The sequence below is a fragment of the Bemisia tabaci genome, chromosome 2, assembly GCF_918797505.1.
Source record: "Bemisia tabaci chromosome 2, PGI_BMITA_v3".
Taxonomy (NCBI): domain Eukaryota; kingdom Metazoa; phylum Arthropoda; class Insecta; order Hemiptera; family Aleyrodidae; genus Bemisia; species Bemisia tabaci.
In genome coordinates this window covers 16,691,034-16,707,280 of record NC_092794.1, presented here as the reverse complement: position 1 = coordinate 16,707,280, position 16,247 = coordinate 16,691,034, and the positions used below count along the sequence as shown (strand labels likewise).

The 16,247-nt window shown below is 38.9% G+C and overlaps 2 protein-coding genes across 2 annotated transcripts in view; both read left to right on the top strand.

The window, feature by feature from the left end:
* The window catches only part of LOC109033663 (galactokinase), a 122,202-nt gene that overhangs the window by 55,340 nt on the left and 50,615 nt on the right, over positions 1 to 16,247 (top strand). The gene's annotated exons all lie outside the window — the stretch shown is intronic.
* On the top strand, positions 1,706 to 5,618 carry LOC109033787 (cytochrome b-c1 complex subunit 10). The gene is made up of 3 exons (XM_019046563.2): positions 1,706 to 1,864; positions 4,280 to 4,442; positions 5,442 to 5,618. The coding sequence occupies exons 1-2, from the start codon at positions 1,824 to 1,826 to the stop codon at positions 4,413 to 4,415; spliced, it is 177 nt and encodes a 58-aa protein (XP_018902108.2). The 5' UTR covers positions 1,706 to 1,823; the 3' UTR covers positions 4,416 to 4,442; positions 5,442 to 5,618.

Sequence of the window (16,247 nt, the reverse complement as noted above, 5' to 3'; positions counted from 1 at the left end):
TTTTGGAACACACATTCTACTGCCAATTTTTACCAGGGTAGTCCAATTGAACGTCCTTGTATTAAGGAACAATATTCATTCTGACATGAGCCCTGAGATCCATAAGAATAAGAATGCATGCACGACAGGGATCATATTACAATGAATGTAGTAGGTACTTTCTGATTCAAATCCGTCCAATTTTGTTTTAAGATGATTCATCAAGCTCAAGTGACGTGGTTGAACTGGCACGCGATTTATCGCATCGATTAAGTAAAAAATCTCGGCAGATTTTGAGGTTTTAGCAAAAAAAAGGACGATAGCCCCTGCGCATCATTCTAAACCCAAAACTTGGCAAAATTCAGAGAAATGAAAGCAGAATAGTGTTTGGAAGAAAACCTCGCATTTGATTCAACTATCGATTTCTGTATCGAATGCGAGGTTTTTTTCCAAACACTATTCTGCTTTCATTTCTCTGAATTTTGCCGATTTTTAGGTTCAGAATGATTCTTTAGGTTAATGCGCAGGGGCTATCGTCCTTTTTTATGCTAAAAATTCAAAATCTGCCGAGATTTTTTACCTAATCGATGCGATATATCGCATGCCAGTTCGACCACGTTACTTGAGCTTGACGTTATGTAGTCGAGTGCCGAGAAAAAGTGGGCGAAAAAAACCCGGGAGAAAGAGGAGGGTTTTCTTCTTCTTCGCCTTTTTTTTTGCGAAAAGGAAAAATCACGTGACAGAAATGATGGCGGTATAAACGTTCCGTTTCCGCCAAAGAAACGGCAAAGCAATAGGTATAGTGCAGCGCGCACGAGTAGAATTAGAGGGGGGGGGGGTTAGAATTGACCGGGGGGAGGGGGGCAAATAAAATTAGCCAGGGGAGGGTAGACGCATGACGTGGACCTATATAGTTTTAAGGGGGGGTGACATTTTTCTGGACCCTCCCCCAGCTTGTTTTGCAAATTGTACCTACGTCCTTACTTAATCTACTACGTAAATGTCAAAAAGCAGCGCCTCCCCCCCCCCTCCCCGATTGAGGCATCCCTTAAAAATATTCTTTTTTTCCCGGAATTCATTCCATACTGACATCGAAAAAGCCCAACCCCCCGGGGGTGCCCCACCTGATATCCATGGAGCCCTGCCCCCCAGGAAGCCATTGTGTGCCCTTCCCAGCATCCCTTGTGATGGCACGCAACCAAGCATCCGAAAGCGTTTAAGTATATGAGTGTTCATTGGAATGGGTCCGCAGTACCTTCTCCCGTATGAAGTTCTTTTGACTTCAGTAGGTATAACGGCTCCACTGGTTTATACGACTTTAGATCTCTAGGCAAAGGACCTGTTTAAAAATAAAATGATCCCAGCACGGTTTTTATGTTTTTAGTTATGTCATAGTGGATGATTTTGGTATAGTAGAATATGAACGTAAAGGGCAGAGGTTGACCGCATAAAATTCATTTAGTTAAGGTGCTTTTCGCATTTGTGGATTAATTTCTTTCGGGCCACGTATCATGGCCCCGAAAAACCAAATAATATTATATTAAGCCACCTGATATATATAAAAATGAAAAAGCACAAAAAATTGGGAAAGAAGGATAAATACAATGTTGACGGCTTGATAGCGCACGACTGTGGACGGAGCGTCATTTCAAAAAATCCCGCGTCATTTTAAAAAGTCCCGCGACAAGTTTAGCGTGTTAGCCACGACAGCAGCACTGAGCTCGACTCTGGCTCGACTGATCAATATTTTTTGAGGTTATCAAACAAGTCAACAGAGGAAGTCAGCTGGAAAAAACTCCAATTCTCCTTTTCGATTTTATTGTATTCCACCACACTCCTCGAAAATGGTGCTTGGACCGAAACATTTCCAACTTGCTAAGGCATGGTAAGTTTCATTGAAGTTACTTAGTGTTTTATTTCAGGCTTAACCTTAGTAAGGTCATAGTCAGCTCTTCTCCGTTGAATCTCAGGGCGTAAGTAAACTATACTATATTTACTAAATTACACTGCATTTGAACTTACATTGAAAGTGGCCTCTCAGATGATAACAGTTTAATGGTTTCATACATTATAAGGTCAAGTAAAAGTTATCAGAGATGTTTCACACTCCTGACTTTTTGTGGTTCCGGCCATTATCGAGGGCCAGCTCCCTTGAAGTACACGAGTCATTCTTGAAAAATTCTACGTTCCCATAAATTGCCTTTTACATGAAAAAGTGGCATTAGACACTGCAAACATCTTTCCCTCTGTTTCTAGCTGTAAATTTTTGTAGTTCCCTAGTCACTTCTTGGAGCTCTAAACCCTCTCTAGAAGTGGTACCTTCATTGCACCCTGTGATATCACAAGATGTTTTGAAAAGAAATTACTTTCCTCTGGAGTGCACCTAGGCTAATATGATGTCAGGACTATGGAAGACCTAACTTATACATTTTTAATTAACTGGAAAAACGCATTTCGCATGCCGTTATGACAGATGATAAAATATACCGAAACGCGCATATTGTTGAATAAGGTTTAATGGCTTGGATGCATTTCAGGCTTAGCCCATCTTTTGTGACAATTCTTGACTGTAATAAACTTGTTTCTGTGTTTTGTTTTAAGTGCTTGCTGAAGATGGGGTAAGCCTGAAATAGATCCAAGCCATTAAATCTTACTCAACAATATGCGTGTTTTGGTATATTTTTTCATCTTTTTCATTTTTAATTCCCGATGGGGTATTATCTATTGATTAAGTGGAAGGCCTTGATAAAAGTGTATGAAGAGAGAGTCTCAGGTATGAGGAGGATTTATTGCGTGAAGAAAACCAATTACTTGGTTCAATTCTGGCATTACTTCTGATAATCTCTATTTCAGCGTGACTTCTTATTTAATACCGCATCCAACTCCAGCAGAGAATGAGCTTTTGCTCTAAAGTGATTAGCCAATGATGGAGGAAAGCCTCAAACAATAGCTCTGTATTTTATTGAAATGAGAAAATTTACAATTTTTTTGTGACAATGCAATGATTAGATAAGAAGTCTCATATTGGCATGGTTACAATAAATGTCACCCAAGATAAATAACTTTCTGATAGTCTTTGTACCTCCTGTACACCAATCTAAATTGAAAACACCTTTTGAATGAGTTAGCATTGTTGAATCAATGGTGTGAATATCCTGGGACCTCCAAATCATTCAACAATGTGGAAAAATATTTTAATAAGAAAATTCTAGTCTTCGTGAGAGAAATTATGCTGAAATACTAGCATAGGCAGGAGCCTCTTGTTAATATCCTTATCGCATGTCGATGAAGAAACTCTGGAACTATGTCCTTTGAATTGTAACGTTGCCAGATTTGTGTCATACTTAATTTTTTCAAGTGGAAATATACAAAAGTCATCTTTTAAATAGTTCTGCCATTTTTCTTCTCTGCGCAAAGCAATTTCTGAAAAATTTCTGGTAACAATGTTAATTTTTTCCCCTGAAATATATGAAATAGGAGTGGAAAATTTTAAACACTGTGAAACAGATGCATGATTTGGGAGTTTCAACATCAATATACCTTTGCAGCACCATCAGGTAGTCCAAATTTTAGTTGGTTTCTCTGGGCACTGTGGTGGTTAGGCGCCGCAGAGCTCTAGAGTGCTGTGAAAGTGGCTTGTATGTGTGTAGTTGGCTTCGTCATTGATTAAGCCATGTCAGTTTTCCCATCAGTTTCCACCATTGATCTCAACGAAGATTAAATACCTGAACCACACTTGTTGATTACAATGTTTCAAAATTTTTCTTTTTCAATTTTGTTTATGAGGAATAAGGCAATATTAATTCTTGAGCTTTTCAGAAACTTTTCCCCTCACCTACGGAAGAAAAATATCCTGAAGGTTTTTAAAGAATGAGGTTGAATAGTTTTGTACCAAAAAAAAAATTTGGACTGGAAATCTGCACCATTGCTAACTGAGATACATGGTTTAGGAACAAGAAAATTATTGCTCTAACAATGGTCTCTTTCTTCAGCTGGTTCAGTTTATTGATAATCAATATTTTTGAAGTAAAACTTTCTCGCCCAGGAGGATGTACCATTAGCCCCAAACCAGAGAGCTTTATGAGGGCTTATGAAGGCGAGGAAATTTTCAATCCCTGTCTTACCAACAGGAGATACTTGAATGCAATTATTATAAAAATTTGTCACTTGCCTCTTTATAAAAATTTAAGCCCTTAATTTATAATGTTCATTCAAAAGACTCAAAATATGTGTACCTATTAAGGAATCTTTTATTCAGTCTTCTCATGCCATTTTTAATGGTTTGCAATCTTTGTTGCAGGGTAACCTCAGCAGGGCTGTGGGGCGTTGCTGGAACATTGACCCTTTTCTATTACACTGAGTTCAGGACAGTGTTGCAGTATGTACCTTTGTATAATACTAAGTACCGAAACTGGCCTCCATTGAATCAGGACTAAATCTTTGCGCATATCTTCAACATGAAGGTAGGTAATCACATATAGTGGACTAAACGAGAAGGAGGTTAAAAATGAAAATAGTGCTCCGCACCATTTTATTGAGTACGTTTTGCCCCTAGGAACAAGGTCTTGGTGCATGTTTTTAGTTTAAATGTACAGGTTTAGTTATTTTGGTGTAGTTTTAGTGGCCTGCACATCCACTGTGAGAAAAATGTATTTTTCACAGAGAAAGCAAAGATAAACTCGGTGACAGTTTTGATGTAGTACAGTTACTTGCCGGAAGAAGGCTGTCGGGAATTGAAATTCTAGAAATGCTAAGAAACTGTTTAAGGAGAAAGTCAAAATATTCCAGGAATGATAATGGATAATCTCTCTTTCTCATCCTACCTCATCATTCCAATAAAGTATTGTTGAAATTATGAAAGGTTTTTAATCTTTGAGGGTATTTTCTTCTCTTCCTCTTCTTGATATGAAATTGAGTTGGAATGAAAATTCAAATACCTTCACTAGGTATAATTTTCAATTTCTCAATGAAGAGTTAGAAGAGAAAATGAAAAAAATTGTAAACCTTTGATCAGTCCTTCTATGTATGACTGTGGCAATTATCAATTGTTTCTGCCCCCCCCCCCCCCCCCCTTCCTTCCAGATGTGTCAAGTGTCCTTCCACAGTTTTTGCACCAAAAGCTATAGAGAAGTTTAAGTTTTACTTTTAATTTCCATTCTCTCTTCCTATCTACTTTTTAAATGTCAAGTCACAGGCTTTTTTTCAGTGAATTCTACATGTCAGGCTCAAACCATCCGTCTTCTTTGAGTGCCTCATGTCATGTATGGATGGACCCTGTGATAGTTTTAAAAGTGTTTTTTTTTTTTTTTTTTTTTCCGTACCTAAGATTCATTTTCAGTACAAGAATGAGATAGTTGCCTGGTTGTTTGTTGTCTGCTTTGCCACACTGCTTTTGTTAAAACCTCTTTGGTGTTGTAATTTCGAAATTCATGATACCTACTTTCTTTCTTTCTTTTTTTCAGAATTTAGGTCTATTTTCATCCCAATGGATTCAACAGTAAAGGTTTCTCCCTCATCCGCCTTCTTATGTTTTATTTAATTGTTGAAATTATTATGTAGCATTTAAGTTCATAGTCCCCATGTCTGGAATATAAAAAATGATGTACAGTGAAACAATACAGCTTTGTTGAAAGTTAAAATATTTCTTTTTTTTATTTTTCCTCGCGCATTCATTTATCAAATATACTAAGGAAAGAATTTTGAAGAGATAGTGACAGGTGAGATGAAGTTAAGGATATACTTACAATCAGGGGTGTAGAAAGTCTTATACCTTCTTATTTTTTAAGGCAGCCTTCACATTACTGTCCACATACAATACAACTGTGCGCTTCCGCAACGAAATTGAGCCCCTGAAAATGAAGAAAGATTGTTGTTTGTTCACCTGAACAACTTTAAAATATTAGTACATCCTTTAATTCATTTTTTTAAATGGCATTTGGGTAGAATAAGACATTGCCGGGCTTCTCATGCATCTCAATTCAGATAAGCAACATATTCTATTATTTTGATGTTTATGCTATTATACAACTAATCATACTCAATGAACCCGCGTGTTGCATATGAAAAACTGGAAAATAGTTTTATTGCTTTGCCATGAAGCAGTGCACGCAGCCGTGTGTGGCGCATCTTGCCCAGACAGATACCTAAGCGGCAAGATGAAAACTAAGGGTAAAGGATAGACAAGGATATTTTTGCACTATTTTCACGAATTAAGATATCATATTTCACCATCACGCATAATTTTAACTGACAGCGTGTCACTATGAGCTCTGCTTCATGGGCTAGAATGACCGGAGCGTCTTCAATTTTTATTATGCAATATGGATATAGAGCACGTATAGATGCATCAAGGCGTTATTACGCGATTACGACGTTATTTAAAAGTAAGTAATGCAAACTTTGCAGCGCTGTATTGCTGTATTACCGCTTTGAACTCTGCCAAACCTTTCATCAGAGGATGTTTCATCATTAGGTTTTGCTTGGGATCAATTTGAAGAAAATCCCCATGTTTCCCAAAAAATGGGCACATTATTGACGGGCCGTAGGCCCTAGGCTTTCAGCCGACCTCTGAGCAATCGGTTCAACAAAAGGTGTGCGACTGGAAAACTTTCACTCAAGGGTTGACAATAGCACCTTGAAAAATAGTCTTAGGTAACTGGGGTTGTTTTCATTTAATGCAATCCATAACAAAAAAGTTAAAGATAAAACGCCCATTTTCACGATTTTTGGAAGTGGTACCTATGTGAGATGACGATACATAGGTAGAGGTCAAGTGAGAACGAAAATGACAGATTCTCGATGGGCCTTTTCTTGCTGAGACAGAGCGGAAGTAACAAAACTACCGCGCGCAAGTATTTAGTACTCCAAAGCAGCGTATTTTGCCGTCACAGTTATTGAAGGCGCACTCGCCAAAGTGAGAGGCGGAGGGAGCTCTAGCTCTAAGTAAATGTGCTCCTTATTTCCGGGGCTGGAAAAAAGTGACGAAACTACTGCGAGGGCATGATAGGTAAGTACTTAAATTTCACTGATTTTACTTCTACTTTTATCTGATCTGATGTACTGATGTACATCAGATCAGAAAATAACGCATATTATTTTACGGAAAGGGGCAAAAATTTCTCTCTTTATTGAGCATCATCAAGAAGTTGACGACAAATTCATCTCCCATCAGTTCAGCAGGAAAATGAAAGTAAAATCACTGAGGAAAGATTTAGATCAACACAGTATCTTGTATTTTTTATTTTCGGGCTAGCTTTTTTTTCACTCATCTTTTTCTGAGACAAAAATTACCGTAAGTAAGTAAGTTATAAGAAAAGAGGTAAAAACAACACAAGTTAAACTCAATAAATTGAATTTCTCATGGATCCATTCACTCTCCCCTTTTACGAGTAAGTAAATACTATTTTATAAGCTAACTGCACAGTCATCATGAATTGAATGGGGACTTGAAGTACCCGATCTCAGGAAACCCCGTATGAAAAGGAAGCTCCCTAAGAACATTTTCTGGAAATTAACTCCAGAGTTAAAGGTCGCCTTCAAATCGATCGGTCATGTCCATTGTCAACCGAGCTCCTCCGAATAAACCATCTTGAATAGCCAATCTTCTTTAATCATACTCAGGTACTCACACTGGGTCATAGAGGAAAATGAGGAAGAGGTATGGCGAGTGGCGAAATACACATTTACACCTCACACCCAAACCCAAGTAGAAAAAAAGTGACAGAATTGGGACAAGTACATTTGCGGATCCAGCAAATTGGCAACATTGTCTCTTCTCCATTTAAACTTATGGAAATGTATCGATTCTTGGAGAAGCCAGGTTCCCTGGTAAAAATTGGCAGTAGAATTTGTGTTCCAAAATACCATAGACCTACAGCCGGCTGTAAGATTTCCAATAGCTTTTATAGCCGGCAACACAATTTCTTATAGCCTTTCATAGCCGATGGCGATTAAGCAACAGCCTGGCGATAAAGTGTATGCTAAACGTTATTAATTACGGATGCTAGGACTTAGTGAGTTTTTGGAATAGGTACTGCTCTCTTTTTGGGCCGTAGTATCTTGATTTATTTTGCGAGGAAAGCTCCGTACTTTTGAAGGATGCCTGCCATCCTTAACATGTTGGAGCGCCTGCAATTTCGTATGATACTGTGCAATACCGCTGGTGTGAAATAGTTGCTTCAAGCGCCGTGGTACGCTGCGGCGCGGCGCGGCGGGCGGGCAGCCAGCGCGCACTGCGCATTGACGCCTTCAAACCTAACAGGGATACTTCACGCATTGCGCAATGCGTGAAGTATCCCTGTTAGGTTTGTAGGCGCCAGTGCGCCGCCGCCGCTCCGCTTTGTGTTAGGCTGTAATATTTAATCTCGTGGAGTCAGCGTTTTTCAACTCATGACTTTAAAATGTTTGCACACTCTGTATGGATTATTCTCATCTCATTTAATTAGAGTACCTGTACAGCGAGAGTATGGACAGATCGCTTCATGGAGGGCTTAGGGCCCAAAAGTGCAACCACCCTTCTAACCTACTTCTAACGCACAAAATTTCACTGCCAGTCTGCAGGTTCCAATTCTAACCGAGATGGCCAAGAATGTACATAAATGAGCGTTCTTCCGCAAAATTGAGTAAATTTATGCAAAAACTGAGTCAAACACGTGCTTAATAAACGACGGTTCGTAACAATAGTATTAGTAAATCGTTCTGGATAATTGAAATTCATAGGTTGGCTGCATTTCTGGGCCCTAACTTTATTCGCAGAAGCATCGGTGAAGGCCTGATGGATTTTCGGAGTTTCACATCTGTCCATACTCTCGCTATACAGGTACTCTAATTTTAATTGATGAAAAAAAATATGTAGTAAAGGAAAATATAATGTGCGTTTTGTAAATATTAAGGTGATTCCGTACAAACTTAAGGATTTACAAAGCACACGAATTTCTACACAATTTCTTATAGCCTTTGATAGCTGATGGCGAAAAAGCAACAGACAGGCGATAAAGCGTAAAGCCCGGCGATAGGAACTATAGCCCGGCTGTATACTTTTTTATCGCCTCGTGTAGCCAGGCCGTATTATTTTTTCCACTTTCTACAGCCAGCTATATGATTTTCTATCGCCTTCTTCAGTCGGCTATAAGAGCTTCTATAGTATTTTGAAACGCAGCTCCTATCGCCAATTTTTACCAGGGTCGTGCTTCCACAAGAATCGATTACTTAGCATAGGTTTCAATGGAGGAAATCCGGTGTTGCCAAATTGCTGGATCTACCTCTGGACAAGTATGTTCGCGCGGCGTGAGGTAGTGTCCAAGTTTTTTTGTATCCTCATTCTCATTCTCATCGGCTAAAACGCAGCAATAGAAACTTTGGAGGCGTCTAAAATTTGATGAATTTCGTGTTTAAGTGGAAATTACTGAGTGAACTGAACACGATGATACCCTTGGTTCATGAATTGAACAATTATTGGAAAAGATATGACAAAATTATTCAATCTGCTAAAATACATGTGTTTAAATGGGAAATACCGCCAGATGACGTCACTAGGCGGTGCATTTCCTCACTTTTAAATCTATTTTTATACTATTCCCCATATCAGAAAAAAATTATAAAAAATACTGTGAAATCAGCTCTTTAAGCACTTTCAGATGAAGCATTAAAAAATGTGCATGCAAAATCTCCATTGGGGGAATAGGTAGGTACAAGAAGGTTCTTCATCAAACGAAGTTCATCAAGATGGAATTGAAAAATCATAGAGTAGATGACAAGAAAATTGTTTCATTTGTGCAAAGGCGTGCATGATTGTCAGACAGGTGGCTGTCATATTAGTGTTAACCGATAAGTACCTAACCTACTCACTTGACGCTGTAACTTGAAAGCGCAGTGAGAGAGTATTTCTGGCGCCTGTCTTAAAAAAATGTGAAGCGAAATGAATCCGTGTCACAAAATAGATCTACTTAAACTTGCTCTCCTGTGCGATTGTTGCCTATCCGAGAAAATGGAAGGGAAACTTCAAGTAGACCACGTTTGCGAATAGGCTCAGTTCACACATCGTCTGCGAAAGTTCCATAAGTAGGTACGAAGCAAAATTAATGGAGGAATTCTGAAAACACGTATCTGAAAGTACAACGTTGCAATTTTCCTCTTATATTTGATATCATGGAGGAAAAACAACTCGTTATTATTTCGCGAATTTATTTCAGATTTTTTTTTACCTTTGTTACAATTATCCCGTTAAAATTTCATGCCACATATTCGTTACTTTTTCTAAGAACATAAAAACGAAAAAGAATTTTTAAAAAAGATATTTTTCAAGCTTTCCAAGTTTTTGCACAGCTCCTATTGATTGTTTTACCTTCTTGCCGTAGGCCTATGTCCTCGCCGTAAACTCAAAAACAATATTTAAGGTAGAGGTATGGACAAAGAGTTGGTTTGATGAGGGGAGGCCCTGTGCACATATTATTTTGGATTACTGCTATTAAAATCTCCACTGGAAGACGCTGGGTTAAAAAAATATGGTGCTGTAGAAAAATATTCATTTTCCTTTTCTATGAAGTGCTGACTGGGTAGAATGACAGTTTCATTTTAACGCGTCGTTTCGCGAGGGAGTGCTGTAAGGCGACTTATATGTATGTATGTTTCCTCTTAATCGTAAACTTGATTTCCGCTTTAAATTTGGCCCTACCTGGTAACAATCTGACAGGGAACCAACAGTTATTTATTTATTATCATCTCGCCCCGAGCTCTGATAGAAGCAATAGACAATGCGTGTTAGTAATCTTGTCCACCGGAATTTGCCTTCAATTTTTTCGGATAGGCCACAATCTTACATAGGCGCATGAATATAGTCACCCTCTGAAAAACATACACATACATAAATTTCGCTCCCTGCTTTGATTGAATGAGGCTGTAAGCTCTTCTTTCTTTTAGATAATGATACATACATAAAAGTCGCTTTACAGCACTCCCTCGCGCTCTACGACTCCTAACCTCCACTGCTCTCTTTCAAACCACAAATCTTGGGGGATTGAGCACCTTAACATTTCCGCTTCAATCCCTTCCCTCCAACCTTTCATTGGGCACCCTCTGCGTCTTCTCCCAGGAGGAACCCAGTCAAGGACCTTCTTCGGCAACCTGTCTCCTGCCATTCTCTGGACATGACCATACCAGATGAGTTGTTTCGTCATAATGTCATGCACGATGGTCTGCTTGGCATCCATGATTTCCCGTACCGTCTCATTCCTGACGCGATCCTTTCTGGAAATACCAGCGGATCTACGCCAGAAGTCCATCTCCGTTGCCTCTAAAACCTCCCGGGTCCGCTGTTTCATCGGCCATACTTCACACCCGTAGGTTACTATGCTCTTGACAATCGCGTTGTAGATCCTTCTTTTGTTCTCTTTGGAGATCCTTTGATCCCAAAGGACTCCATTTAACATAGCGATTGCCCTCCTACCCTGCATATTCCTCTTCTTGATGGCCTGGTCCAATCTTCCATCCTGGGTTAGAAACACTCCTAGATATTTGTAAATATCGCAGCTTCCAATTTGCCGCCCATCCTCTAATTCTATACTTTGCTGATTCCCGCCAACGGCCAACTTCTCGGTTTTGCTGACATTCACCTCGAGGCCCCATTTCCGATACTCAGCCACCAACTTTCGAGTCATGTACTCAGCATCATCCTGATCTTGGGCGATAAGTACTTGGTCATCAGCAAAGCATAACGTGTAAAGAGTTTCTTCATCATTCAGAGGGACACCCATTCCGGAACATTTTTAGATAATGATTCCTTTCTGATAACTCACACTACAAGTTTCATTTTTCACAACAAAATGTATTTGTATTCATACTTATTACATTTTTAGGCACTGCATAATTATAATTGCTGATATTCGTGTCTCCCTTAATAGGGCATTTTCTGGACCTGTAAGTGCATCTATGCTCACTAAAGGGAAAGTGGAACGGCAAATCAAATTCGCACTGGGTAAAAAATGGTCCACTATATCCGACCACTTTCCTGAGAAAACCAAAGGTTTCGATGATAAATTTTCCGTTTCAATAAAAATCAGCCTTCAATAGTATAAGCGATTATTTTTGCTACATATGGCTGGATTTGCTCAAAAAGTGCGATTATTACCTAAAAACCCATGTAGGAAATATACTATTGCAGGATCGGACTGGTTCGCGCCTGAGGGCGTAGACCCACGGCTGGTTAAAGGGGCATAATGTGATATTTCCGGGTAGGGCAACCCCTACGTGGTGAGGGGCTCAGAAAATTTTGGCAAAGCAGCACAAGTTTAGTCTATTTTCAGATTCAAAAATTATTAATCGTACCGAGTGAAAATTGCAAAATTGAACGTATTGAAGTAACCGATAGACTTCTGAAATTAAAGAATACATAAAAAATTAAAGCCACTAAACGCATCCAAGCACCATTATTTCCAAAAGAACCGAGCCAGTGCTGCGGTTTACACGAGCTTATAAGACGTGGGTCTGCAAATCCATCCTAAAAAAGAATCAGACAAGAACCTGAAAAAAGAAGAAAGAACGAGCATCAACACAGCCGAAGACAGGCAAGACGTATTCGGGCCTCTTTTTAAACTTTTCTCCCGAATCTGAGCGACAACTCATTGACAGCATGTAGCAGAGCATTGAGAGCGCACGCTTCGCGTCACCGCGCCTTCAATTTTTCAGATGCAGCACGGACATCCATCAAGTACGAATAGTTGTATCTCTGCGCCGTCGTTAACGCGCATCCTTTCCCTCGCTTTATTTCCATATTGTGTTTGTTTGCGTTTATTCGTGATGGTGCTTCAAACTAGTAGCATAGAGCAGAACATTGCGAGCTCACGACTCGCGCCATCGCGTCTTACATTTTTCATATGCAATGTGGACATCCATCTTGCGCGAATAGTTGTATCGCGTTTACACTTTAGATGTCTCTTATTTTTGAATTTCAAGATAAATTAAGGTTCAGTTTGCCCGAGATGCTATGATATGTCCAAATCAATAGTCATTTTGAAAAGGAAGATATATTTTTAAAGGCCTCTTAAGAGGTCTATAAAGGGTCCGTATGTCTAAAAATTGAATCAACATCGCTTCTAAGGGAGTTACACATAGCGAATGAAGGAGGGGATGATAAAGCGCCTGAATGTCAACAAAAAGGTGAAAATTTCACAGAAAAGTGTTTACGCTTCAGAAAGTAGTTCTTGGACCTCTTTTCACCACTATCATGCGTAAAAGCACCTTTCTTTACTCCCAACTCTCTCTTCTCCCGTTCATTTAAGAAATTTTCCTCATATATTCTCGGTCGTAATTTTTCTCTCCTCTTATTTTGCTATCTGTCAGAGGGGCGCGTTTTCGGCGCGCTAAGGGGGCGTATCTGCCAATGGCAGATTGGCCTTATGGCTAGTCCGAGCCTGTACCATTGATTACAAAGTCCGTGAAACTGGGTTAATCGGTGATAACATTTGTCTTAATCTCTGACTTCATATTCCATGAATGAAGTGACCAGATAACAATGCTACAAAAAAAAAAATTAAAATTAAGAATTTTCAATAGAAATATGTACACATTTCGAAACTTAATAATTATTTTGCCCAAAGCTTTGAATACTTATCTAATCTTCGACGATAATTGACAGAATACAATAGGTAGGTATTATTTTAAAAGCTGTACTAGTTGGAAATATGTCTCTCCGTTTGCGACGTTGCAAATCATCCTTGATTTTTTATTTTTTGAGATAAACTTAACGAATCGGTTTTTTCTCAATTTTCCCTGTAAATTATTTCCAGGAAATTGCAAGGAGACGTTTTGATTAATAGGTCCTCATCTTTAAAAAAATATAACATACAAGGCAATTTTGAAAATAATGTCAAGACTGTACTTTTCCAACGTGTATCCAAGCGTTCCTTATCGAATCTCTCGCAGTTCAAAAACGACCATCTCGAAAAAACGAAATTTTTCATAAGAGACGACAAACACTGCGCAACAGCCAGAAAAGGAGTGTCTCCACGCAGAAAAAATGAACATCGTAAAGAGCATAGTTGGGTTGTTTTCGAACTCAGAGAATCATACAAGCAGCAAAATCTTACAGGTCGCGGTGAAATCTAGAAAATTGCGCCGAAGTGCATTGCACTAAGTATAGGTGTAGCACATACACCCGTCGATCCAAGCCAAAGCCCACTTCAAAGAGTGGAGGAGAAAGAGGAAATTAGATAAAAAAGATAAGATAAGCTCAGCACAGCTTTCAATGATTTGCTGTAAACAATTTACCACCTGATTACGAGAGCATAATAATATAGTGATCCTTATCACAGCTTTCGAGTCAAAGAACTCGCGACTTTGACGACTCTTCTAATGAGCGGCTCAAGGGTGGACCCATCTGCTCATGTCCCGTTTTTCCTTATCATGTGCAACGATTACAATAAGAAATTGAAGAATAGCCGCCCGTTACGTCATTGGTGTGCCTTCACGAGCATGACCCAACTGTTGAGCCCGGCTGAAACGAAATGGCATGTTGCCGAATTAGATTTAGATTAAATTTGCACTTTCATTGAGGTACGTGGTGTAGTTTAAGTGTGTCATTCGTCACTCAAGTTAGCAACGGCGATTGGAATTCGTTCAAATGCGAGATGCCGAGTTTCGGAGGAAAATCAAATTGTTATTTAATTTAAGTAAAGAATCCATGAAAATAGTTTAAAATTATGATTCTCAATTCTTTAGGTGAAAATTGAATACACATAGGGCAGGGTACTTGAGAATGTTGAGAAAAAATGCGGTAAATCAGTCTGTGAAGATTTATGGTCATCCATAAAATACCGCAAATATACTAATTTCATGCAAAAATATGAAGGAAAATGATGTGCTACTCCATGAAGATTTTACATTGGCGTTCGTGGATTTTTTAAGACCCATTAAGGGGACATTTATTTTCAGGAAAGCTATAAAAACGGTATTTTTCGTGCCTTCCGATGGTCGGCGATTTTTACATTGGCGTTCGAGGATTTTTTTAAGGTCGATTAAGGGGACATGAATTTTGAGGGAGGCTATGAAAGCAGTACTTTTCTGCTGTCCAATGGTCGGAAAGTCCTATAATTGCATGATATTTCAGCTTTTTGATGGTAGCTACTCGTATTTCTCTTTTTCATCCTCGCAAAGGCAAAGTAAAATATCGAAATATATACATATCAATGGACGAAGCGTGAAACCACGTATTTTTATCACAGCGATTCAAAATTTCCGTTCCTCTTTTATTTTTTGGAGGAGAAACAAGCCAGCTTCATCGCTTGAAATTCATAAAGAATTTTCCGCTGACAAAGAAATGAAATCAAGGGAGTTTTTAAATACTTACGTTGACAAGTTTTTCAAAGAAAAAGTAAAGTATAACAAGAATTCTGCAACGTCGCAAACGGAGATACGTGGCTCTGCACTTTAGCCGTCAATATTGTACTAAAGAATAGCAAAGTTTCAGATTAAAATTAGTTACGCATGGAGCTACAAATTATTTATCACAGGATTTATTTGTCGCAGGGAATCGGTAATTGCCAATTTGCAAGCCACTAACGGACGATTAGATAAAGATATAATTCAGAAATAAAATAACAAGATTAGAAAGCTTATTTTTCCTTCATGTTAATAGACACTTTTTTCGCCGCGATAAAATGATGGTAGCAGCCACACTCAGGAAAACGAGTAGTAAAATCCATGACCCGAGTTAAGTTTGGATCGGACAGGCAACTAAACTAACTCCGTGGCAATGCGTTGAGTATCACAAAAGTTGAAGGCGCTTCAAGCCGAGTTAGCGCTTTTGGAGGATATCATCCATCAAATATTCATTGCGCTGATGCGCAGGATTGTAATTTATAGAATCAACATGTCAGGCACTTGCAAATGGCCAGGGATGCCAATTGTCTGCGACATGTTGATGGCTAAAGTGCAAAACCGCTTATCTTCCTTAGACTGTTTCAAAATCTCGCTCCTATTTTATTTTTCCAGAGAGAAACAGTGAAAAACTCAACGTGATTTCTTTGAAAATGCCTGGATTTTTCTTCTCTGGTTGCAGAATTTGTTGCATTAAGTCCGAGCTGTAAGGTTGGCTTGTTTTCTCTCGATAAAAATAAAATTGTTGCGGAAATCTTCAAAACAATGGCGATACATGGTCTTGCACAGTCGCACTCTGGCCATCGAATTATAGGTAATGTAAGGTGACTTGACTAAACCAAATATACTTTCAAAATAGAATGTAAATTCTTTAGAAAAAGGATAATTAAGGAGGACCA

What these genes read in the sequence shown, in the direction of transcription:
- LOC109033787 (XM_019046563.2), top strand. Translation starts at nt 1,824, where the DNA reads ATGGTGCTTGGACCGAAACATTTCCAACTTGCTAAGGCATG. An exon ending in TTCCAACTTGCTAAGGCATG is followed by an intron (nt 1,865 to 4,279) that starts GTAAGTTTCATT and finishes TCTTTGTTGCAG; the next exon opens with GGTAACCTCAGCAGGGCTGT.